This window comes from Balearica regulorum, chromosome 3 (assembly GCF_011004875.1).
Source record: "Balearica regulorum gibbericeps isolate bBalReg1 chromosome 3, bBalReg1.pri, whole genome shotgun sequence".
NCBI classification, from domain to species: domain Eukaryota; kingdom Metazoa; phylum Chordata; class Aves; order Gruiformes; family Gruidae; genus Balearica; species Balearica regulorum.
Window position 1 is genome coordinate 94,021,925 of NC_046186.1, and position 25,413 is coordinate 94,047,337.

General features: G+C 39.5%; 1 protein-coding gene across 6 annotated transcripts in view; it reads left to right on the top strand.

Moving 5' to 3' along the window:
* Positions 1-25,413, top strand: part of DAAM2 (dishevelled associated activator of morphogenesis 2) — a 205,642-nt gene that overhangs the window by 107,087 nt on the left and 73,142 nt on the right. For all 6 annotated transcript variants that reach the window (XM_075749014.1, XM_075749017.1, XM_075749019.1 and 3 more), the window contains 2 exons: positions 18,033-18,107; positions 25,058-25,152. In XM_075749014.1, the coding sequence (XP_075605129.1) occupies positions 18,033-18,107; positions 25,058-25,152 (170 nt within the window). The remainder of the gene's footprint in view (positions 1-18,032; positions 18,108-25,057; positions 25,153-25,413) is intronic.

Consider the following 25,413-nt stretch of genomic DNA (forward strand, 5'->3'; position numbering starts at 1 on the left):
GGAAACAGTCAGAAACAAAGATAGCCCAAATAGCATTTATTCATTAACAATATATATTTGGGGAAAAAAAGGTGTGATGAGTGTGTTGGTTAGTTTTATTTTCCAAATGTGCAAGTCATGCTATCAGAGCATCAGTCTTTATATGTGAATCCACATAACAGAAGCTGAAAGAGGAGATTAAGATTTCAGTACTGAAGATGTCAGATGGAAACCCTGATGATGGTCCTTCTGAGGTTGTGTTTGCTGACTTTCTTTCCTCCTGGGGGGGGGGGGAATTAGCTTTCTTACCATGTAATCAGAGAGAACCTCAGACAAACCAGTCAGATGGGTGCTTTGCATGTATGTTGCTTTTGGTTAAAATGCATCACACAGGAAAGTTAATAGCAACAAACTAGTTACAGTGCCTCTGAGCTAGCAATAATTCAGGTAGTGCGTAAGAGCAGTCTAGCCTCAGCTGTGTTTGGTGCTCTCTGTTCTTCCTCCTGCTGGTACACAGAGCTTGCAAGTGGAGGGAAGGTGCAGGCTGCTGTGATTAATGTCTGCTTTACACTTTTGCTGGCCAGCTCAGCTGGCTGTTTCAGCTCTGGTGGGAGAAGATCTATTTGTAGCTGTCTTAGAGAACCACACATTCCACATCCCAGACCAGTCAGCCTTGGCAGGAAGATTCAGGCTTTAATGTATTTAATATGTTGGTTGGATTCACTACATTACACATTTTTTTTTCTTCTTTTTTAAGCAGTGGATTTGATATAGGAATCTTGAAGACCTCCAGAGTTAAAGGAGCTGCATACTGGAAAATCTTTATAATGCATTTATAGTGCAACCTCAGTTAGCTGAACTCCAGCTATCCAAAATGATGTGCTAACTGGAACAGGATACTGCTGCCAGATGTCTATTCATTACATTGTAGATGCTTTAAATTACTTGAAACCTTAACTGTCCAATGTTACTCATTGTTTCCCTCACAAGCAGTCCAAAGATCAGTGATGACATATCTCTCTCTCTAGCCTACTACCTAATCCACCTATCATCATTGTTTTACAGTGACAGAGAAGCTTGTTGCAGGCTTCCCTTTAGAGGAAAGCTCTTTTCCCTGAAGAATTTTTAATCTAATTTTAGCCACGAAGGGCCCAATTCCTCAGTTGACAGAATGCTGTCAGCCATCCAGGACAAGTTCCTGGAGAGCTCTGTCTTGCCAGTGTTGGGTTCTTTGAGTTTCCTGGGAAGTGAGGGCTCTATGATTTGTAAGGCGGCAAGTGAAAATACTATGAACTAGAAGGTCAAGAAGTGCAGGTTGAAGCAACTGTTCACAATCATTAATCTCAGTTGCCTTTTCTAGTCTAAAAGTAATGGAAGGTCAGAGCTTCCTGCTTTGCTCCAAAGGTGGTGAGATTAGTGGACTGTCTTAAGTAAACAAATGTCAATTGCCAAAATGAAGATCAGCCATTGTCCGTTTATCTTGGCAGTTACACTTCCGATTAATCTTCTACGGTACTTGTTCCCAATGTGGTAGCAGAAAGTCACTGTTGTATCAAAAACTCATTCCACCTGCTTCTGATACCAAGCCTTTCTGAAGAAAGGGAGGAAAACATGTATGTCTGTACATTTAAAGTTATATGCCAGGGGCACAGCTTTCCAGTCAACATTCCATGGTACTCAAAGGAGATTCAGTTGTGGATTGAAATTTCATGATTGTGGGTGATATTTACAGAGGAGCATCCACACAGTATTATACACCCATGCTTGCCTTGGTCACTTTTGGCCAGTCTAGGTTCATATCTGAACCCATTAGTACTCAAAGCAAATCACCAATAATTTGATCGACAGGAATAGTTTCAGCTAGCAGCTATAGTGAATGCTTCACTCATTCGTGGAGTAGCTATTTGCAAGAAATAAAGGCTGGCTGCTCTGTTGGAAAATATTAATGTGTTCTCAGTCTCAGCTGTCCTCTATCTTGCCATTAATCAGTACAGAGCAGACAATGAGAGATGCAGTTGTCTTAATTTGCATCAGAGGAACCATTAATCAGTCACCACTGATGGCACCCTCACCCTCTACCCAAAACACTATTACTACATGTTTTAGATTGCCTCTTTCTCTGTAGTATGAACTTCATCTGATACCATATTGAGTTATAAGTAAAGCTATATGTAGACAGAGTGCAAATGATGACATTCTCCCCCAATTCAGGTACTTTATTCTGGTTTTGTTTAGGATAATGTTCTTGTCTCACCATCAGCTCAAATTTAGACTTACATAAAATATACAATCCACTTCTGTAATTCCTTCCTGTAAAATTATCTCTAGATTTCCTAATAGTTATGTCTTTTGCTGGAATTAGATTCAGCACTGGACCATGCTTTCAGATGTTTTTATTTGTAAATGGTAAAATTTCTGATCTCAAGGTTTAGAAAACTGCTGTTATTCTGTGCTGTTTTACCAGGAGCTGGTACTAAAGTACATAATCTCATTAAATACTGATCAAATAATGATATGGAAAGAAAAAGTTGTCAGCTCAATTATTTCACCTGTAAGTGAGCTCATACTGGGATCCCAGAAAGGGTAGAATATACAGGTATTGCACTGCTTCAGCAGACGTTGCTTTGGATGTAGTCTGCCTTTCTGAGAATGAGGCTACATTGTGCAGGCAACAGCTTATTGCCTTCTGTACAATCCTACAAGCTCTTGGAAAGCAAGTCAAGTTGTTTTCTTTTTATGGCCTTTCCTGCCTCCAGAGACTAATTTGTAAGCCTTCAGTTGAGCAGATTTTAGTAGGAAGTACACACATTTTGCAGTTAAACAAGTTAGGGTGTTTTTTTACTTCTATGTTTCTTTGAGAGAAAAATCTCTTTCCAAAGTACAGTCAGACAGGACTAGCTGTATCATACAGCTTCTCTCCAAACAAACAAAACCAACAAAAAGCTCAATCCTAATAACTATGTTGAGCTCTCCTAGATATTTTGGGATTATTTTGTACCTTTCTGATTTTAGTTGTACCATAGAGTAGCTGCTTTGAGTTGATTGTGCTTTACCTACCCAAGTGAGATTATTCAAACTCAAGTAATGAAGCAATAATCACCACACTGCAACTTTCCAGAAAGAGGCATTTATGACATCTGAAAAAAAAAGTACATGCTTATAATCCTTAAATTGATTATACTTTTTCTATTAAGGGAAACAGATCTAGAGAAAGGCTTTTGCACAATAGGCTTTAAAAATTCTGAGGAAAATTTATCTGAACCATGTGCTATAACAGCCAATGTGCAGAAAAGAGAATTTCCTTATGATTCCATCCCCTGCAATTATTTTTTTAATATGTCAATTATATTTTTTTCATCTACCTGATGAATAAAAAACCTAGTAAAGTGAATATAAGAATAGGAGTCAGGAAACTCCTTGGCTTCTAAAAGTCTTTGAGCTAAATTGTTGTATAATTTCAAAGGACTTGCTATTATTATGTTTATATATAAATGTATTCCCCTCTACCTGAAAGAAAGAGTAGCAAAGCTAGGAAACTTTTTGGCAATGTTCTGGCTGTGCCATCCTCTCACACCTTTTCCCTGCACTATATACACGTCTTGGCTGCATACAACACTGCTTTTCCTTATTATTGTCTTTTTCCTTATTATTGTCCTTGTCGTTTTCCTTTTGTTGCTTTTTTTTAAGATACACTCTTAAAAATCTGAATATATTTTCAGTTTAAGCACTGTTCATTCTCTTTCCTTGCTGTATCTGTCTGTCTTCTAAGGTATTCCTGTAAGAAGAGATTTTGTGGTGAAGTCTCCAGACTTGGGAGAGATCACTGCAAGGAGTGGGAAGGATGGAATGGAAGGCACCTTTGTGCATTACACAATCACTAAGGGGTCCAAGTCCTTTGGTCTGAGGTCACAGATCGGTGCTGAAACCAGTGAAGCTGCAGTCAATGTGCAGAGTGCCCCAGATGCTCTTCTAGAGAAGGTTTACACCTCTCCCACAAAGCAGCAGCAAATGCTGCCGCAGCACCTTTATATTCAGTTCCGTTTTCCTAACATGAGGGCTACATCCAGCCCTGCCTTAGGCTTCAGAGTGCCCTGGGGAATCCTAGCCTTAGTCAGGCTTTAACTTTTAGTAGTTTTACTGCAGTCCCCATTTGCAGCTGAATTACACAAACTCCCACTTTAGTCCCATAGTGGCTGTCTAACATTAATGAAGAAAATGTCTACATGTCAGGTTTTGGTTTTTTTCTTTCTTTGAGAATTTCTCTTTGAGCTTTGCCCTTCAGGTTTGCATTGTCAGCAAATGTCACTATAAAAAGTATAGCATGATACTGTGCAGCTGGATATAAAGTAAGATACTTCTGTCTTCCACCCCCATGCCCATGCATGCCTTCAGACTCCTGCAGAGCTCTAAGCAAAATTTCCAATCCAAACCCAGGCTGTATCACTGCTATAAACCCTACTTGAAAGCCAGCTACAGTTCCAGCTTCTAGAGCGCAATTCACCTTATACCTTGGTTTCATCCTCCTGTTAAAACTGTAAATATAAAAATTAATTCATACCTATAATATTCATATATGTGTGTGTATATATAAAAATAAAAATATTAAATCTCCTGGAGAAATCTAAGCTGCTTTTGATATAATTACCTTAGCCTACTGGGGTGAAGCAGAAGATGAATGCAAATATAAAATCTGGAGTCATCCTTGCCTCTGGGGAAAACTTTCTGAAGTGAATGAAAGTTCCTGCACCTACTGCTTGTTCTTGGGTTGCTCTGTTCTGTGTTTTTGCGCTGTACAATGTTGTTTCAGTTTGGTTAAGATGGAGAGACAGTTACTTCTCAGCTAAAAAGAACTGGCAAGGCTTTTCTTCCAAAACCCTGAGGTCTTTTCTGTGCATTTAAAGCTTCATGTGGAGGCTCTAAGATGTAATGCAGGAGGCTGCATTACATCTGTTGTAGTTAGACAGCAGTTCTGCAAGTCTGGCTGTAGGAAAGTGTTCATTTCTTTGGGTTCCTACTTTAAAGTAGGAGACATGCATGGAGATATTCAGAGGTAGATAGATATTCCCTAAAGAAGAGAGAAAATGGATCTTCATCTGGTCTCATTTAGTGATACAATATACCAGCTGAAGATCACACCATTGTGTTGTCTGAGTGTGGGTTTTTGGTTTTGTATTGTCTGATCTGAGCTATGAAAACCCTTTGGGGTTCATCGTTTCTGGATGAAGAGTGCCAAGCGCGTGGTTGTCTCATAATAAATGAAGTGGGTGGTTTGAAGTTGTATTGTTTTCAATTCTATCTTCTTGCAGTACTGTTTCCTCTTTGAAATACTCTTACAGTCTGTTACTGATTTGGAATATTAAACTGTTTTGGTTATGGATTTATAGCTGTAAGGAGCATTTAATGTGTCCCTTATAAGTTCCTTTCTTTAAAGTTGTAATTCCACATGCTTTATCTGGGAGCAGCAGACATGAACACACAAGATGATTTGCTGCAGTATTTGAGAAGCCATTTATAAGGAATCCCAATTTGACAAGGCTTGAAAGTGACTTCATGAGAGTTTTTCTCCCAACTTTGCATGAAGAGTTTAGGGGGAGTGTGGGTGTGTGTGTCTCACTCTTCCCCGGGAAGTCTGAAAAATGCACAGTAACCCTCACAGCACATGTGACAGCCTAAAAGCAAAAGCAGTTGGTAGACAGTAGGAAGCTGAAGAAGCAGTGTGGGACTTGGAGTGCTTAGTGCAAGTGTATTGCTTGCTAAACGATGGGGATATGTGATGACCACAGGGTAAAGTGCCCACCTTGTACATCAGAGCTGGAGAATTAGACTTTATCTGCAGTTTTTGGTGCATGTCTTCCTACCAATGCTTTAGAAGTTTATGGCAAAGTTCAGGTCTGCAGCCAACATTTTAATTTAACTTGGTATTCAAACCTTGACAATGACCTGAACAACCTGATCTAACTTTGAAATTAGCTCTACTTTGAGCAGGTCCACTCTTCCCCAGACCCCTTCGATCCAAAATCGTTCTATTATTCTCTGAACTGACCATAAATCAAACTAGGAAAGCAGCTGTATGGCCCTATAAGGAAAGGGGGCAACTCTAAGGCTCTGTGCAACCTACTGTCTCCTGTATTATTGCTATGAGACACCAACTCCTTGAAACAGGCTAGTAGCAGATGATGTTATTTAGTTCCCTCCCAGTGCCTGGGATCCATGGTTGCTTTTGGTCTGATTGACTGCAGGACTTCCTCAGCTCAGGAGACTGCTGGTGAAACAGTCTGAAATGTGGAATTTCTCAAATGAATCCTCTGAAAATAGGCTTGCTTTCAGTCAGCCTGTGGCTCAGTGGAAATCTCATAACACTGGTAAGTCACAGTGGGAGGATGTTGCCCTTTGCAAACCACGGCATTCCTTCAGCTGGATGTTTGGAAAATGCCAGCAATTGTGGAGTTAACTTGCTTTTTTCCCACCACCATCTGTTCCTTTTTCTGTTAACAGAATGACTTCATGCTCAGATGTTTGGGATGATTTGTTAGCTTGATGCTGACATCGGGTCATTCCAGTATCTTTAGTCTAGGTATGGAAGGCAGGCATATGGCTTTAAAAATTACTGTTTTAAATGCAAGTAGGCACAGTAAATTCAGAAACTCTGGCCTATGACAAGCACAGGGCATAATGGGAAACAACAAAATGCAGCAAGAGTGTCCCTAATGCAGCAAATACACGTTTCCTGATTAGTGGTGTCCTTGGGTCTTTTCAGTGTAAAAGAGCTGTTTGATTAATGGCACCTGCTAATGAATATTGCAGGCTGAAGTAGTAGCTCCCAAATTTGTGCAACATAGTAAATACAGTGTAAAATAAAGCCTAAAATGACATACGTTTCCTTCTACATCATTTAATGAAGAGAATGTGTTCTCGCTGGAAGAATAAAACTTGAGATTCAAATAAGACACCATCTCATTCTTTTATAGTTCCATATAATGAATTTAGGCTTTTTTCTCATCTCACAGAAGTATAAATTTCATGATGTTTACCCCATTATTCCTTGTGTAGGTCAGCATACCTGAGAAGAAATATTGGCCATTTTGTATGGTTTATCATTAAGTTCCTATAATTGTGTCTTGATGGTTTTTTACTTGATATTTTCCTTTCTATAGCAAGTGGTTACTTTGAGAAACAATATAGTAGGCTTAATGATGTGAGAGATTCCTCTTAAAAATATGAGGTTTTTTCTTGGATTCACTCTTGTAGTGGTTTAAAGGATGAATTTGGTGTCAAGGAGGCAAAAATGCTTGCACAACTCAGCTGATATACCATTATTACAGCTTGAAATCGTGATACCTAAAAGGCCACATTGTAGCAAACATAAGAGGAGATAAGTAGTTTCTCCAAATTGTTCATTTCGCTTGGTTTATGTTTTCCATGCTGCAATGCTAACAGTTACAGACAAATTTATTTATGCTGGTATAAGAGGTTATTTTGGGTCAGGGCCCTGAAATTATATATTTACTTATGTATAATGAAAAAGTCTTCTCTTCCCTGCCCCCCCATGGGAACAGCATGGAATATTTTTAGTTTCTTCCTCTCTCTCTCTCCCTCTCTCTCCAACAAAAAAGGTTAGATGCTGCTTAGAAAATGCTCTCCTAGCCCTTTTGTCCAGGCTTCTGAAGACATAAACTCCATAAACTTGCCATGGTATTTTCTATAGATATTCTGAGTATGTAGAATTTGGGTGTCCATCTTGTAGTTCTGCATTTTTCAGGTATGCAACTGGTGCTCCAGTTGAAGTTAACATTCAATACTTCTCAAAGATCAGGCCCAAAATAGTCCTAAGTTTATACAGTGATAGTTGGAAAATTGTCATCATCATGCCTAATGCTGTGTTTTGCATTTGGCTTGCATTCTGTGGGAGTTTGGGAGAGCTTGGTGGGAGCAGATTTGACCGTAGTGTGGAAAAAAAAAAAGAAGGGGGGGGAGGGAAGAAAACATTTATCCAGCTGTAATCTTACTAAGATGGTGTAATTTGCTGTACTTAAGAACAAAAATAATGGTGAGCAATCTGATTCTGCTGTATAGGAAGTATGTGTAAATGCTGATTGTGTGATTTCGTTGCTGCCACTGGATTATGTTCTGTCCTTGTCTGTCCTCTTGCAAAAGTTCTGGGTCTTCACAATCCAAGTATGAGTCAGTCCTGCTGATGGTATGCAATCATAATTATATATACTGTGTACAATGCAGTTCTCACCATTCAGATTAGTCTCAGGTGGATAAGTAAGAGCAAAGAATATGTGAATAACTAGCATATTTTTCTGGTACATGAGAAGCAGATTTGGCATAGACCAAGGCTTGCTCTTCTCCGTATTCCGAATTTCACTGAATGCTGACCAGCCTTTCAAAAGCCAGTGAGTACTGAGCAGGAAGGGTTGCTGAATTCCCTATTGTTTCAGTGAAAAATTTAGAAACAGGCACAAGTAAAGAATGGTTGCTAGGATCTAGTGGCAGCATTGAAGAGAAAGAAAGAAATTTCCTTTTACTGTTCTGGAGAATTGTCTAGTTTTCATTCAGTCAGATGTGACATTTTCAGCTACGTGCCTGAATCGAGGTGAAAATCACTTTGTCTTCCATGATATTCTGTTATCTGTTGGAAGGCACCTGGCATCCGAAACATTTTGCAGATGTAGTAGGCGAGAGAAATGAAGGCTGGGAGAAAGGAAATAGTTTTACCAGAAGTTATGGGAAAGGGAGAGATGGACAAAGCAACCGAATGATACATTCAGATATTGGGTTAGCAACTTAAAAGCAGTGGGTGTTTCAGTCTGAATTTATCCCTTTGTTCACCTGTCCAACAGCTCCTAACTTTACTGTTTTTTTCAATAGTGACAAGGGTTAAAGGAGGGAGATGCGTAGAAAATACGTGGCTGCTCTCACCATCTAACTATCATCCCCCTTAGTAAAGGAGCAGAAGCGAACTAGAGCAAGCAGCAGTGTCACTGGAAAAGCACACAGTGGCCATGTTGTCCACATTGTCCACAGCACTGGAACAGTGAAGAGAAACATTTTAGAATTTGGCATTAAGAAATTCTGTGTGTGCTCCCAGAGGGACTTGTCCTAGGTAGCTATGCTGGCTCTAGGTAGGTGTGTCCTAGGTAGTTCCTTGTGTCCTTGAGCACAGTTAGTGACAGTTCATTCTCATCATCAAGCAACATGCAGGGTGATTGCCAGGAATGGCTGGTGACTTCATTTTATTTAGAAAAGATTGTAAGTGGTTGCTTGCTGGAGCTAAACAGAGTAGGACAAAAAGATAAACTTTCGGTGCAGGCATGTGGCAGACAGGAGGGTCAGTTACGCAGACTGGCCTCTTTTGTGGCTTTTTACATTGCCTAAAGAATGCCAGGAGGAGGAGGAAAGGATGTGAGGAAGGAGACGGTCCAAATGACATAAAAACTAGCTGGGTAGGGATACAGCTGAAAACAGTACTGTTGGAAAGGGAACAAGGTAAGCTGGATGGGAGACGAAAAAGTCCCTTTCTGTATCCACAGCATGTTGGCAGTAAGCTGAACAGGGTTAGTGCTAGAATGGAAATGTACAAACAATATCTTTACATAACACAGAGTTAAAAGGAGTAGGGACCATGCAGAGCTTGGATGTTATTGAAATAATAGAGTATGTCCTGCTGCTGCTGCTTAGGATTCACCTGCCACAAGAATCACTAGAACCTTGACCCCAACCTTAAGCTTGCTGCAGGTTTGTGGAGACAGAGCTGTGGTTCGGGACTGCAATCCAAGCCCACAGCCACACACCTGGAGAGCAGGCTGTGTCCATGAGAAAAGTTTTGTCTTCTTCTGAAGATCCTCTGAATAAAATGATCATAAACTGACCTCCTGACTGGTAGGATCCTCCATAATGGACGTTTCCCTTCACCTCCAAAGAAGTGTACAGAATGGGCTGAGGGAAGGTAGACACCTGAGAACTTCTTTATTGGAAGTGCGGGAATTAATGAATTGCCTTATTTGGCAGCTCATAATTTAGATTATACACTTATCAACTGCAAAATATCAGTTGATTGACTTGGGGCTTATGAAAAGTAAAGCATATAAGAGGTTTTAAACATGTGTATGGACTTCAGCTAATAGGACAGAATGATCTTTAGGCAGCAACAGTCAGGAGAATATATCTGACACCAGCTTCCATGACAAAGGTAAAACGTTCAGCAGAGAAACAATGTGTAATACTGGTAGACTTCGATTTGGCAAGTAAGCTTTGTCCTGAAGGCTGAAGGTGCTGGATAATTCCGTGTGGCCTCAGCCGTACATTTAAGTAGTTCTGTAAATATAGGAACAAGATGTCCCATTGGTCACCACACTATACCCATAAATCAATACCTGGTGATGGTGGGATCCCCAGCCTACCACAGGGCTAAATATGTTTGAAGAGGTATAAGCACACTTGTATGATCTGTAAATGATAAGAGGTTGATGCAGTCAATACTGGCAGCAAGTTGACATCTGTCTGTATTGAAGAGAATGATAAAAAGCCAACAGAAGAGGTAAGAGAAGAGAAGTTTTTAAAACTAAAAGTGTTCTATGCAACCCTGCTTTAAATTAAGTTCCTTAAAATGGGATTCTCTCCATCGGTAATCTATAGTACATCTTGTGCTAGACATGGTTACTGTAAAACTTAATCTTGGTTTAAACACTACAATTATACAGTCCATTAAAATCAGTGGTTGTGACTTCTGAGATTTCAGAAAAAATTAATTCTTATCTTCAGCTTATAACACTGCACCAACAACCTTTCCGCCTGCCAGGTATGGCGTTCCAATCCATTTTCAGTGAGACACTATGTATCTGTGTGCGCATATGCAAAGGATCTGGCATGTTTTCTGGAAGATACGAAATTAAAGCATGACTTTCATCTCTGTTAGACTGATACCAATTAGAAGTCATTTATTTGAAGTTGTTTTGAGTGTTAGATGAGGTTGGAAATGACACATCATGTGTATACAATGTACAACTTCTAGAATTTCTGTACCTATGGGTGTTTGGGAAACAAAAAAAAGTGATGGATAGAATAAGCAGTTCAAAACAAAGCATATATTTATCTTTATTGAAAAGTTTTTAGGCTACAGTAGAGTCTATTTTAATTTCTAAAGTCTGGTGAATTTCAGCAGCATTGAAGCTTCTCTCGGTATTATGAAAAGATTTCTAAGAAGGAATCTTCCTCCTTCATAAATGTATCCCTTTTTCACTTTTATGCTTTTAGCCTTTATTATATTTTGTGGCAGTGAGTTCCACAGTTTGGCAGTGTAAGGCATTTTGTGATATAAATAATAATATGAAGCCTTTGATTCTTCCTTTGAAAGGCTGGTTAGTAACCAGCATCAGAGGTCATCATTAGGTTTATCAAGTTACTGGCAGCAGGACAGAGATCAGGCTAAATGAAGAAAAAAAAGAAAGAAAAAAAAAAAAAGAAGAAAAAACCTCCACCCCTATGGTCTGTTAGGTAAAATATTCCTGTGTCATAATCCAGTGAACTGGAAGCATGTATGGCTATGCCTGACCTTTATGAGAGGCAATTAGAACTCCTCAGTTGCATGCTCCAGCTGGTAATTAATGAATATTCCCTTTTAATAAGTTATACAGTAGACTGCTTTTGTGGCAGAAGGATTATTATCTGCACATCAATAGCTTAATTCCAGGGAGAGAAGTAATGTTTGTTTTTCTCACTCTGGATAAATTGTGCTTAAAAGGCTTGGATATAGCTCCCTCCTCCAAACCCTGAGAATATTTGTGTAAATGCTAGTCATGGAGTCTGAGAAATGGAGCAGTGGCCACATCTGTCTAGCGAATGGCTCAGTCCTGTGGTCTGTCCTGTTTCAAAATTAGCATCTCTTGGGACATGGTTGGCTTTTTGGAGGCGTAAACTGTCTGAAAAGCTTAGATGTATTTTAGCTCCATTTCTGAATTAGCATTTCATCCCAGAGCAGATCAAACACATTTTGTGTCTTTTAATGAAAGTGCAGCTTTGGCTGCTCTGAACTGAGATATAGCCAATAGGATGGATGGACAGTGTGTTAATGAACAAGTAAATGTTTCTTTGAAAGCTGAACTTCTCAAAGTGAATAAAAGTCAGTAAGTCAGTCATAGAAAAAAAGGGAGAACACTGATTTGGATGAGAGTGCAGCACAACTTCAGTGTGGATTGATTCTTGGCTGTGCTACAGATTTCCTGTGTAACTGGGAACTGTGTAATTGTCCGCATCCCATTTTCCCTGTTTCTGATGATCTCACTGAAAGAGAGACTGAAAAACCTAATGCATGAATTTCTTTAAGGACCTTTGACAGTGCAGAGTGCAAGGTGTTACAAGATTGTATTGTATTCATCATTAATAGCAGATGTTGTGATAAATTGGGTCTTTTTTAAAAGCATCTGAAGGGAGAAGAGTAGCACTTGTGGGATATGAAGCACAAGTGATAACCATCTTCTACCCTCCAAGCAAACGAAAAACCTACCTTGTTTATAATGGCCAGAATATTCACATGGAGAGCAAGGGTCATGCACCTCACTTTGAAACAGAACATGGACCGAGTTTGAACCTGCACATCTCAGATGAACGTCTTACCAGCTAAGCTGTTGTTGTGAAGGTTGTGGAAGGGCTTCATCCAGAAGCAATCTTAATCCAGCAACACTTTCATCTCAATTGATGTAAGACATGTTAAAAGTTAAAATTTCAGTGAATTGGCATTAAAAAAAAAAAAATCACTGAAAAATCTCCACTTACTTGTAGTCAGGATCCCAATTCCCATTGCCTTTTAATGGGAAATATGAAAAAAATAGCTACAGGGACTTACTCAATATGAAAAATAATATATTTCACTTTTTCTTAGAAGTATTAGTTTTCTTGTAATGACTTGAACTCCATGATTTGTATTTTCTGAACTGTATGTGGTGATGATGCTGACCCTTCACACCAGGTAAAAGAACCTGTTTTTCAGCTCTGTGAGGTACTAGAATGATGCATGCAGGCTATTGTGAGAAGAACCAACTGACCTTAATGCAGCTTTTGCAAGCAAATGCAATTCTTGTGACCCAAGTATAAACCTGAGGCATGCAGTGTCTGGACGCAATACAGTGAACAAGCTGGAACAGGAATTTATATTGCAGAAGCCTCATATCATATTTTTCATCTGCATTTGCATGCTGTTTTGATTGATATAAAGAGGAGATCAAAGAATGGTATCATGGTTCCTTGCCCAGGAAAGATCTTAAATCCACATTTTGCAGTAGCAGGTATGCGGCTTGTTCCCATTCTGTTCTGAACAGTGCAAAGCAGTAAGGTCACCTCTCTGCAGTTGTGAAGAGATGAGTTTGAGAGGGAAGTCATGTTGCCAATAAATAGATGTCATCCCAATAGTACCCATGGCAAAGTCCATGTAATGGATGGTCACCCAGGGATGCCAAGCACCTACTGATCCCAGGGAGTTAGGATTTGTCTACGTTGCATAAATACAACGTGCTATAAATGATGGTGGAAATAAGAGAGCACTGGATTCAGTGTCAGTTCCTGATTCTGCCAGTGATTTCCTGGATGAGTTTTAATTGTCATGTCACCATATATGTCTCCCTGTCTACATCTGCAGGAAAGAAGCGTTGTAAAGTTGGTAATTTTGTGAATGTATCTATTAATGCTTTGACATGCTCAGACTTTGAGGACACACTCTAGAGAACTGTTCAACGTTGTTTGGCATCCATTGGGTGTAGAGTGAAATACCAATGTGTCATCACTGGAAACTGAAACCCAGTGCTCACCACAAAAGAGCTTCAGTGCAGGGAGTTACTGTTCAGACTTTCTCTGTGCTGTTTCTTTCAAAACTGAAACTATTTTGACAGAAGCACCCACCATATAAACAGCATCTTTCATTCTCATGATCCCATTTGGCCATGAATATCTGGCATTTCCACATGATTTCTGTAACACTAGTGTTTGATACTTCTTTGTAGAAAGTCTCTCAACAAAGGCAGTGGTCTATAATTCTTGATTAGGTCTGTTATGATGGCAGTCTTTGTATCGTAAATGCTTGTCCCACTGACATGGCAGCTACTAAAGGTCTCAGCTCTTTAGAGAACAGCTTGCCCAATGGACCGGGTCTCCCAGGATTTGCAAAAAGGCTTTCAGGATCAGCTGAGCTGTGCACACAATACTTTGTTTTATTTTGTTTAATTTTGATTGGTTCAGATGGTCCAGATATTTGCAGAACTCCATTAAGGCCTATTTGGGATGAAGTCATAAGTTCCACTTTCCACCAAGGCATGGAGCCTGTCCAAATTAGTGTCAAAGCCTATATAATACTTTGGCTATATTGCAGGCTTGTATAGTATCAAGATCCTGTTTTCACAGCAGTTACATAGTTGTTACTCCAGTGAAGAATGATATGGCCCCTTATAAAGTCCACAAGCTGACGTCTGTTTTTTAATGTAATATTTACACTATTCAAGGAGCTAAAAGAAGGCTTTGCTTTAATAGATTCCTTCAGCTAATGTTTTCCCTTATACAGATGGGTTATTGTTTCCAGCTTTTGATACCTATGTGGCTTTGTATATTAGGGCCTTATTTTTTGGTTTGGCTTCCCCCCCCCGCCCCTTCTCTGTGTCTCCTGGAGCCAGGGAAGGGTTTTGCCAGAGGGTAAAGTCTCTCTGATGTTTTATTTGAGGGTCAAAACCCTGAAGATATTAAAAACAAAACAAACAAAAAACCCCAACACCCTGTTGTTGCCCCCACACACGCACATACACACACCCCACACCCTGAATTGCTTTCCATTTTTGACTTTCCCCTTTCTGAGAAGAAACATGGTACAGAAATTTCTTACCATGGGCAGAACTCACATAATTTAGGCAATTTTTTTTTTTTTCCCCCAATGGCTCTGATGCTTTAGGTGTGAACTTTCTCTTTTGAAAATGTTGCCCAGGTGATTGCTATAAATAACACGGTGCCACCTAATGATTTCATGGGGCTGGATAAAAATCTGTATGTTCATCCCAAGTATAAGTAGCTTTCTAGGGCTTCATAATGGAAATAGGTTTTAAGTACATAATCACATTTATTCTAATGAAGTAAAACACACATTGACATCCATAAAATTCTGGTCTGAGCAAGGAGGGTAGAGGACGACTGAAATTAGGTGGACTTTTCTGCTTAATATGCTTCTGGGCCAAAACAACTTCAGAAAGGGGGGATTACATAGTGGAGTATCTGCTAAAAGTTTAACCTCAGCAATGTACAGCTTCAGTCTGGGCTTTAGTTCAGGGAAAAAAGCTTACACTTGCTGTATTCTACTGAAACCAATTTTCTCCCAGTTCTAATTAAAAACAAACCCAAAACATAAGAAACTCAGAGTTCAGACCAATTTGTAGGGAAAGGAGAATGATCAAAAGTAGGCAACACCAAGGACCTTATTTCATTTGCTGAGCCAGCCATGTATACAGATATACTTCAGGGCATCAAAGTCTTCTTAACCTTGGTTCTGATTGTGAAATTTCTAACTGTTTGGGTTCAGGTAGGAAATTATTCAAAATTCTGTTTTTTTAGTTTATCTATCCTGATGCTCTTCAGTCTGCATTGTCTAAAATAGACATACAGAAAGATTAGTTGCGGCAGTACAGGATTTATACTTGTTTTTTTTTTCCCTGAAGAATTTTAAGGAGAAAAAGTATCGTAGCTTATTTTGGGATATAACAGTCCTTAATTTGCATGTGTTTTTCTCTTTTTGGAGTTCAGAATGGAGGTAGGAAAAGTACAGGGAACATACATATTCCCTGGTCTGACAATGTTCTTGTTACTTGTACTCTGCAAATAATTATAGCTGTCACTTGCACTTTCATAATTCTATGCAGAGAAAAATTTCAGAAGGGCATATGAGCACACCTTGCACTTTAGACTGGTGGCTCAACCTGTTTCCCTGCAGAATGACCTTACTTCACTACCTCTGGATTAGGTCTCCATTTCTATTGTTCTCTTTGAGGATAAGATTATCTTATAAAAAATAATGCTCTATTTATCTATTGTATGTTTTCATTTATTTTTCCATCAGCAAGGTCATATTTTGACTTTTGCACGGGAGGTTAAGGTCTGCAGAGTGTGAAACTGTTGTCAGGGTTATGATTGCCACCACGTATTCTACACAGAAAAGGGAGAGTGAAGGGCAGTCTACCAATAACACGTGTCCATTGGATTGCTGCTGATTATGGCCTGGAAAGGGAAGTAAGGAAAAGCAGCGGAACTTCTCACTGAATTTGAGAAAGGTCACCTTATTCTTAATTGCACCATTTATTATTGTGAGGTGGTGGGTGCATAGCAGCTGTGGATGTAATTGGTATCTCTTCCCACTTTGCCAGCTTCTCATACTTTTCATACAGTGGTAGTCTACTATATGATGCTTTATTTAAACCTTCTACTCTTAATTGTTTGGTTGGATGCAAGGGCTGAATAAAGAGTGGTGATCTGTCTAGAATGTGTCTGTACTGCAGTCCTTTGCTAGATGGGAACAAAGCTGTTTCATTGTTCTCGTGAATGAAGATATTCCTTTAGTGTTGAAAGACCGGTGGAACAAAGAGAGGGGAAGGGAAGATCCAGGTCTCAGCTGTGATTTTGTTTTTAATTCTAAATATGAAGACTTCGATTTGTGCAGAATTATTGCCATGTGTATGTAGCCTGGCAGGAATTTGTCAGGTAGAAAGGTATTTCCTGAATGTGACTCAGCAGGGAGCATGTAGAGCTATTTCTCATCTCTAAACCAAAGAGTTGTAGAATAGCTGAGGTACTCTGATAGTCCTACACATTTAACATTGTTCCGTATATCTTCCAGAATAACTTTTCTAGTATGAATAAGCATTCATACACAGACAACATTGATGAGATCCACAGAGTCTTCGTACATCTTTGGACATCCGTACGATAAGTCAAGTGATTTAATCGCTTATGATACGCTAGAAGTCTTTATAATGGGAGATTAGGATCCGAGAAACCAATCCTCGTTTTGCTAGTGATTGTTACACCTATCTCGAAATAAATAGACCCATTAGAATGAAATTTCATTTCCACTGAGCAGCCAAGAAACAAGAAAGAATTCGTTCCTCTGTAGGGGCAGGTCTTTTAGAAGTTGAGCTTAGTCTAGTGAAGATGCTTTCAGGTGGATTATTTGGGAGGTAGGGATAGAAGGATTAATACTGGTGCTATTGTAATTGAGGGGATGCTGTTCTTTTCCTTTGGATGTTCTGAGATTGTACTTAACTTTTTTAGAATAGAATCAAATATTTCAGTTGGAAGGGAGCTACAGTGATCATCTAGTTCAACTGTCTGACCACTTCAGGGTTGACCACAAGCTAAAACACGTTATTAAGGGCATTGTCCAAATGCCTCTCAAACACTGCCAGGCTTGGGGCATCGACCACCTCCCTAGGAAGCCTGTTCCAGTGTTTGACCACCCTCTCGGTAATGATTCCTCATGTCCAGTCTAAACCTCTTTTTGGCTTATCACGTCAAAATGAGACAGTCTTTTGGCTTCTTTTCAGGTTTCTTGACTTGAGGTTTTTTTCTCTATAGCAGATGTTAAACCTCTTTCCTGGTGAATCCCACTGTCGCTTTAGCAGTAGAGAGGCAAAATAATTTATAAGATCTGTCAATATAAAGCTACAAAATGTAAACCTGTTATCTGTAAATGGGCTACACTTGTACTTGGAAACATAGTATGTTTAAGGGACTGAGATTTACTGCTTAGATGCCAAAGGTAGCTGTGTCTCCATCAAACTTTATTATTCTGTGTTTAGTAACCTTAGCTGAAGGCGATTCTTTTTATCTGACACACCATGGTGACCCTGCTAACATTACACTTTCAGAAATGTTTGTAATAAATGCCACACATCTATGTGCATTATACAAGAATACAGGGGGAGATACCACAATAAAGTACAGCGCAGTGAAGAATCCCAGGTGGGTTTGCAGTGACATTTCATCCTGTAAAGGCTTCTTGTGTAACCTTTTTTAACTTTTTGTTTCAGGAACAAGAAGATCCTAACAAGCTTGCTACCAGCTGGCCAGATTACTACATTGACCGTATCAATTCCATGGCAGCAGTAAGTTACCTCTCCTGCAAAGCAGGGAAGATTTCCTACCATAGAGATGTGTTTCTTTAGGAAGAAGTCCCCAAAGGAGAAGAATGTTTTCCCAAGTGCATGACTGATGTAAAACAGGACTTCTGAAAGTATACAAGTATATGTATTAAGAAAGAATCCTGTTCTAGCAGAAGAATAGATTAGAAAGCACCATAAGCATTTCCAGTTTTCATTTCTACAATACTGAGCAATGAAAGCAATCAAATTAGATTCTGGAATGAAAATTCAGAGCTAGAGTAATGAGATCAATGATTTAACGTTATTTACATGCCAGTTGTGAAGCCTGTCCCAATGTATGGCCCTGATCCTTAGATTTCTGCTTATTGGCGCTGGTCCTGAAAATAAGGGACAAAAATGGCTGTGTGCCTTTTTTGAATTCCTGTGCAATTCAGCTGGCTTTAAACTGCAGTCAATCGTAATGATCTTAAATATTGTCATGCTCTTGAGTGTTGTTGGAGCACAAAGGTAGTTCAGCTATGACCCCTGTTTTGGAAATTTTGAGGAATGTTAATGTAAAGCTAGCTTTCAGCACATGCACACACTCGCACTTGTGTCTTGGCAGGGGTAGCCAGTCTGACACAGTGACAATTGAAAGCATCTTTTTCCTGAACTATACTTTTAACTGCAGCTAGCATTTTTGGAGACCTGTGTGTCATTTGGGCCAAGTAGAGGTGAAATAATTTGGTTCTTCAAAAGGACACTTAAGTGCAGCCTGTAAGTGAAGATTATATGAAATCATGGACAGGAGGGAACCAAGGTCCCTATTTATCCCTTCAGAATAGAAGAACCAGAGAATATTTGATGAATCAGAAAAGCAACTATTTGAAAACTAGGTAAAGTTCGGGGATTTTGTGCTGTTTTCAAATTGATTTCAGACTAATCTACAAAATAATTCTAGGGTTATTATTTTAGTAGAAGAATTAAAGAAAAGGTAGTTGTTTATGTAAGATAATATCCACTTCTATAAGAGCAGATAAGTAGAGGAACATAAGGCTGTAACACCTTAGACATCAAACACAAGCCAACAAGATATTTGAGGAAAACTTTCTTTAATTGTGCTTGTTCAATAGTTGCGTGATATGCCTCTTCCTCTGAAGCATCTGGTAGAGCTGGTCACCAGCAGAAGCAGAACACCTGCATATAGTGTCCACAGATCTCCTTTGATATAGTACATCTTATATTTTGAAATTTGATCCTTTCACTGATTTTTATAGTGAAATTTTGCCTCCAGTTATTCATGTGAAATGAATACTCAGCTTTTTTTGGCAGTTGTGGAGAAGCAATTATAGAATTCTGTTCCTAGCATCTTAGGTAGCACACCTTGTTTGTTTCCTTATGCTTTTATGTTTGATTTCAAAAGGCTTCTCTGCACCTTTTGTATTGTGGTTATGAGCTATAAAATAATTTCATAAAAATAATTCCTTAATGGATGCTAAATGTGTCAACACTGATGCGTTTCTCATGGTGAAATATGTCTTGCTCTGTAAAAAAAAAAATCAAGATTTACAAGTTGTTATAACTCACTGTAAGAGGATAAAAGAAAAGCTGCTTTCTACTGTGAGTCATGAATAACCAAAATGATCACCTTCCTTCATGCCAGATTTTCTTGGGGCAGAGTAATGGAATATAAAGAATATAGACTTGTTTTGAGAAAAGAGATTGAGCTTTTGTGACTGGCATGGTACTGTGCTTTGATTTCCTGACTGAACAAATTTGCTCTACAAGGGCTATTAAGGGGAAAAAAAGAAAAAAAGTATGAAACCTTGCAATGTCACTGAGCCAAATACTTCTGGTAGGATTTGATCCAAGGCCTCTTGAATCTACTGAAAGTTTTTCCATTGATTTCAGTGACTTTGGTTTAGTCTTTAAATGATCTTGATATAAACCTGGAGTGAGTATGTACATGCCACTATTGTAAATCTGGAGCAGTTCCATGGAATGAAACTGTATTTTGGCCTATGTTTCTAATTTTAAACATGTTTTAAGAGCACCAATAAACACCAGCCCCAGTAATGTTGTTTGCATGCCTCAGCACTGAATGATTGCTAACCATTTATTTGGCTTCAAGCCTCGTGATTTATGCTTGAAGTGTTAAGAAGACACACTGGGGTTAAAACCCCTGCTTCTGATTCACCACTTCGCTTTTAGGCAGGTGAAACTTAGTTGACTTGATTTCACAGGAATTGTATCAGCGGAAAACTGCAGTAATACAGCTGAGAACCAGCTCCAACACACTTTAAAAGACCTCTGAGATTCCCGACTTCCAAATGGTTATTTTGGGTCCCTTTATAATTTCAGTCCTAAATTTAGTGGTGGGGTTTTTTTATTTTTTTTTTTCAAACTGCATCCAAGTGGAGTTGGCTCAGAAGTGGTGAAAGAAAAACATGTTTCGAGTTCCTTCCTGACACTGTCTAGTCTATTTCAGTTTGCGTCTCTTGGGCACTATCAGGTACTGCAATATTTTAATTAGAAATACTGCAAGAAGTATTAGAGTTGAAATGGTAGCAATAATCACACAAGTGTTAGTTTAAAATGCCTTAAGTCCTGTTTTTTTAAATAAAATTTAATCTTTGCATCTCCTGTGAATTAACTGCATGAGAATCTTTTTACATGCGGCTCTCACATATTTTTCTCTATCCTTTTATTTAATTTTGAAGTCCTTTTTTATATGTTAGCTTAGCAAAAAAGTTGTCCCTACCCACTGATAAAATGAAAATGACGCCTTTATCCTGCTAATATCATTAAGTATCTTTCTGTGGATTTCAGCAGCCCAAGGCCCCTGTGCTCAAGGATCATCATCTGAGAAAGACCCGCTGCAGTGTTACCCATCATATCTGTCCCTCACAGATTATGCTTGAGAGCAATGTGGTGATTCCTGACATGTTTGACATTCCCTACTTGTAACCTTATACCACTATGTTAGGAAGCACTTTAGGTCACAGATTCCTGACCCAGTTCAAAAAGCCAGGCATTTCAGGCACAGTTCTGTTCCCACAATTGTTTTTGTTGTTGTCACTTTTTAGATTTTAATAATTTTTAAACCCAATTCTCACAAGAACATCTGACAGTAAAACTGGATATCTTTACTGGTCTGTGGCAGGCAATTCCAGTGGAAGAATTCCTTCAGGTAGCCTGACTGAAGGGAACGGACCAAGTAGATCATTGATCTTCTAGATCAATCCGTAAAAGAAAGGGACGGCTGCTAATGATGTCTAATTTAGAAAGAGGCGCCTCCAAATTTGCCCGGTCCTCTGACGTCTGTGTGCTGTAAAGATTACTGGTGATTGTGGACAGGTTGCATGCCCACAATTTCCATTATCAAGGTCATTGTCATCTTCTGCTGATTCATCAACGCACAAAACTTCTTTTCTTAAAAATGCAGCAGCTGCCGGGTTAATATCACGTGTAAAGAAACCTCCCTGTGCTGCTCCTGCCCTCCTCACCCCATGATACTGTCTGCTTGGCAGCACAAATAAACACGGCCCTCGCTTTACTGGGGAGGGAAGCTTCTGACAGCACTGCGTTGCTTTTATGAGCTTGGCTGTGTATGCATTTCTACAGAGAGGCTTTCAGGTGAACAGTAGTTGCAGATCCAGCTTTTCTGGAGAGATGGCTCGGTCAAGAGTATGAGACAGGGGTCAAGATTAATAAATACAGCTGTAAGCAGGCCCTTTTCCTTGACTTGGAAAGCATTTGTTCAGGGCAGAGCAGCTTCACAGGGTGTTAAAAACGTGTATCTTTCAGCAGAATTTAGCAGGTGGATGATAACTCTCTCCTCCATCTGGGTTAGGGGATATCTATGTTACTTTAAACTTATTTGCTTAAAAGTTTGGTTTTTTTAAAATTACATCTATTCCTATTTTATGATTCATCATTTATTCTCTTAGTTCAGCCTTAATGTAGTTAAAGAATTGGTGCACCTTGAATTTCAACTGGCTTGTTTGAAGAAAAGTTTTAATGTAGTATTGTCCAGGTATGTCATAGGAGGCATGTAATACAATGTTTTTTTAATCAAATTTGGATTTTAATTTTAGTTCTATTTGTTTATGAAATGGAAGTGATTTCAATAATGATAACATTAGTTATGATTTTAGACAAGATCTAAAGAGCGAGCTTTGACTATAATGAGAAATCAGAACATCCAGGTTACTGTTTCACTGTTTATTCTATTTGCTTCTTTTTTCATTTCATGTGTGCAAGACTGTTAAGTAAAACTAGGTCCATCATACAGCATATTGCTGATGCTAGCTCATGCCCTTTTTTTACTTTGTTCATTTTTTCTCTCTCTTTCTCATACATACTGTCATTATGGTCCTGTATTTTCTTTCTCAGCAGTTTAGGGGAATGATTAGCCATTAGGATAAGGTGTGGGAATTAATCTGTGCTTTTAATAAACCTAAAATATTTCATTTTAAATGAAGCCAGATTTTCAAAAGTAATTTCTTAGACTACCTGACTTTTTACACATAAAATTCCATGTGAATGATTGTTTTCACAAATTTGTGATTTTTTTCGAATTGGCAAATCAAGTAACTAGATGCTATACTTTCCTGGGTGATGCACTGAATCTGGAAAACTTTAAATATCCAAAATGTGCTTGTAAAAAAAAAGAGCCACTTTTTAGGGACCAGGTAAGGACCTGGCACTATTTTGCTTCCTTTTCCTAGTATGTTTGGTTAACTACTAGTAACTAGCTGAGTCCTCAGCACAGCAGACGTTAGTCCTCGAGTACAGTTCGTAGTTCAGGAAAGCAATTCATCAGTCAGCCACATTAATGAAATCCAGCCTCAGATAATGACAGTTCCCTCCCCTCTGTCTCCCAGGGACAGCTATGTTTTCTGTAACTCTTGCCGAGAAAGCTATTTCATAATGCAAACGCGTGACCGGTCTGTCTTCGGAGAGGGCATGAGGATTTGAGTTCCTGGCCATGCACAGGAGTGAGAAATGAAGGGCTCTTGGCTGCCTGCAGCTTTAGAAAAGGGGTTTTCTGTAATCACCCTCTGTTGTAAAGGCAGGATTATTTGTTTTTGTTTCATTTGGAAATGGGCCTTTTTCAGTCTGAACAAAATACTGTTGAGCACCTTCCTACCATCCATTTGCTTTCCCTCCACAATGGCTCAGAGGAGAACTTAAGCTGTTGGAGGAATGGGAGCCTTTCAAAGGAGCATTTATGGGCCAAAGGAAAGATGACCAGATGGGCTGTCACCCAAGAAAATACAAATCAAGCCCCAAATCACACCCCAGGACTCTGCCATTGAGATTCCATAATGCCTGTTCAGGATTTCTGTTTATTTTTCAAAGAGGGGGATCATATATGGCTTGGCTTAAGCATTTCAATTTATGTTTCTGGCTGTCGGGGGATGCTGGCAAAAGATAAAACATCATCAGCTCATTTTCCATCAGTAGCGCTCTGTCATTCCATTAGGGCAGGAAATAGCTTGCTCTGTTACTGAGTGAATTTGACTTTAGCGTGGATCAGAGAGAGGACCCCCAGAGTTAAACACATCTCCCTATGCCAGCTGTTCAGCATAAGACAGCAACGGCGTGTAGCCAAATGACCACCCTCAGGATCTGACATGTGTTGGCACCACATGGTTTGCAAAAGCAAGCAACGTAGGAGCACTTCCAAGGGAAGTGAGGTATTGGGGGGTGGGGGGGTGTTAAAGGAAGTTCCAGTGAAAGGAAGGTTTTCTTTGGTGCTTGCTAAATAGTAAAATAAAGACTTAAATCTTTTGCTGTAATGGGCCACAACTGTAGCTACTCAGATTTCACCACAGAGAGGTACAATATCAGAACCCTGATAGGTGATACTAGTTTAATCGGGCTATTCATTTGAGAAAGGATTCAGAGCTGCTTTCCAGATACCACTGAGTGATATCCCCCAGAAGTCCTGCCAATAAGAGAGGCATTTGTCCTCTCGACAATTAAAGTGACTAAGATGACAGCTATAGGCTAAGAATTTCCAGCATTGAGTCTTGATTTTTTAAAAAGTCACGCATTGAAGTTGTGAGCCTGATGGTATATGCGATGGGTGCTGCAGAGTGTTGCTTCACATCACAAGGTTGCAGTGAGGCTGAGTCCTGGAGCCCTCATTTCCTGATATACCACTTATTTTAATGGCGTTGCCTGACTCTGAGAACCTTACTTTTTGCATGTATTCTCACCATAATTTACAGTGACCCACAGCATCTCCACTTCCAGTTGCCTGCAAGCTCTAGTTATCTCAGGCTGCGTACTGGGGGAAAACCTAGTCTCTGTGTGCTTTGGCTTACTTGTTAAAAAACAGGGACAGGGATTTTTTTGATGCTCCAGCTTTCAGCAGTAAATGTTCCTAATTAGCAAGGGCAAAGTGTATAGGGAAAGTCAGTATCTTAAAACAGGTAATATACTTGGTGTGGGGAATAAAAGTCAAACTTGTATGTACACTAATTGTAATTCAGGATACTTGCAGGCTGTTTAGTCACTTGAAGAAAAAGCTTTTATGCTTTGAAACCTGACACACAAGTCAGGGTTTTTTTTCTTCCTCCCCCCCAATCCCTCCAGCTATGTCAGTCTAATAAAAGATATTACCTCTCCCTTTCAAACTTTGCCTCACATATCCATAGATCACCACAGCAGATCACTGTTCCAAATTAGGTACAGTTTTCTGAGGCCATACTGGCAAGTATGATTTTTGGGGGGTAATCTGAGAACCCTAGTTTAGCCAGTGTGGCAAAGTGGTATGCTGCTGCCAGTCCGCTTGAGCAGCCTCATCTGGATTCAGTTTTGTAGCTGAGGCGCTGCTTTCCTGGTGAGAGGTCGGCAGGCACCTCTGCGTGGGTTGATGGGATAGTTGGTTTTCATAATTCCCTGCCTGTCTCTTAGCTTCCAGGCACCCGAGCTTTCCTGATGGTTGTCTTCTTTCTGAACAGATGCAGACTCTGTATGCTTTCGATGAAGAAGAAACAGAAATGAAAAATAAAATAGTTGAAGACTTGAAGACAGCTCTGCGGACTCAGCCCATGAGGTAATGTTGTTCGTCTTTCATCACAATTCACCGCCTCCTTTTGGTCAGATGTGACACGGGAAAGAGTGGCAAGAACAGAAACCTCATTGTCTCACCTCACACAAGCCTCTCTGATATTTCAAACAATCCACAGAGTGCCCCACAGTTCCTGGTCTGAACCTGCCTAGTTGAGAGGGCACGCTAATGCTGAAGCATGTAGCTTCAGGAAAATAAAAGGCAAAGTCTGCTATGAAAAACCTGTGGCAGATATATGCAAACACA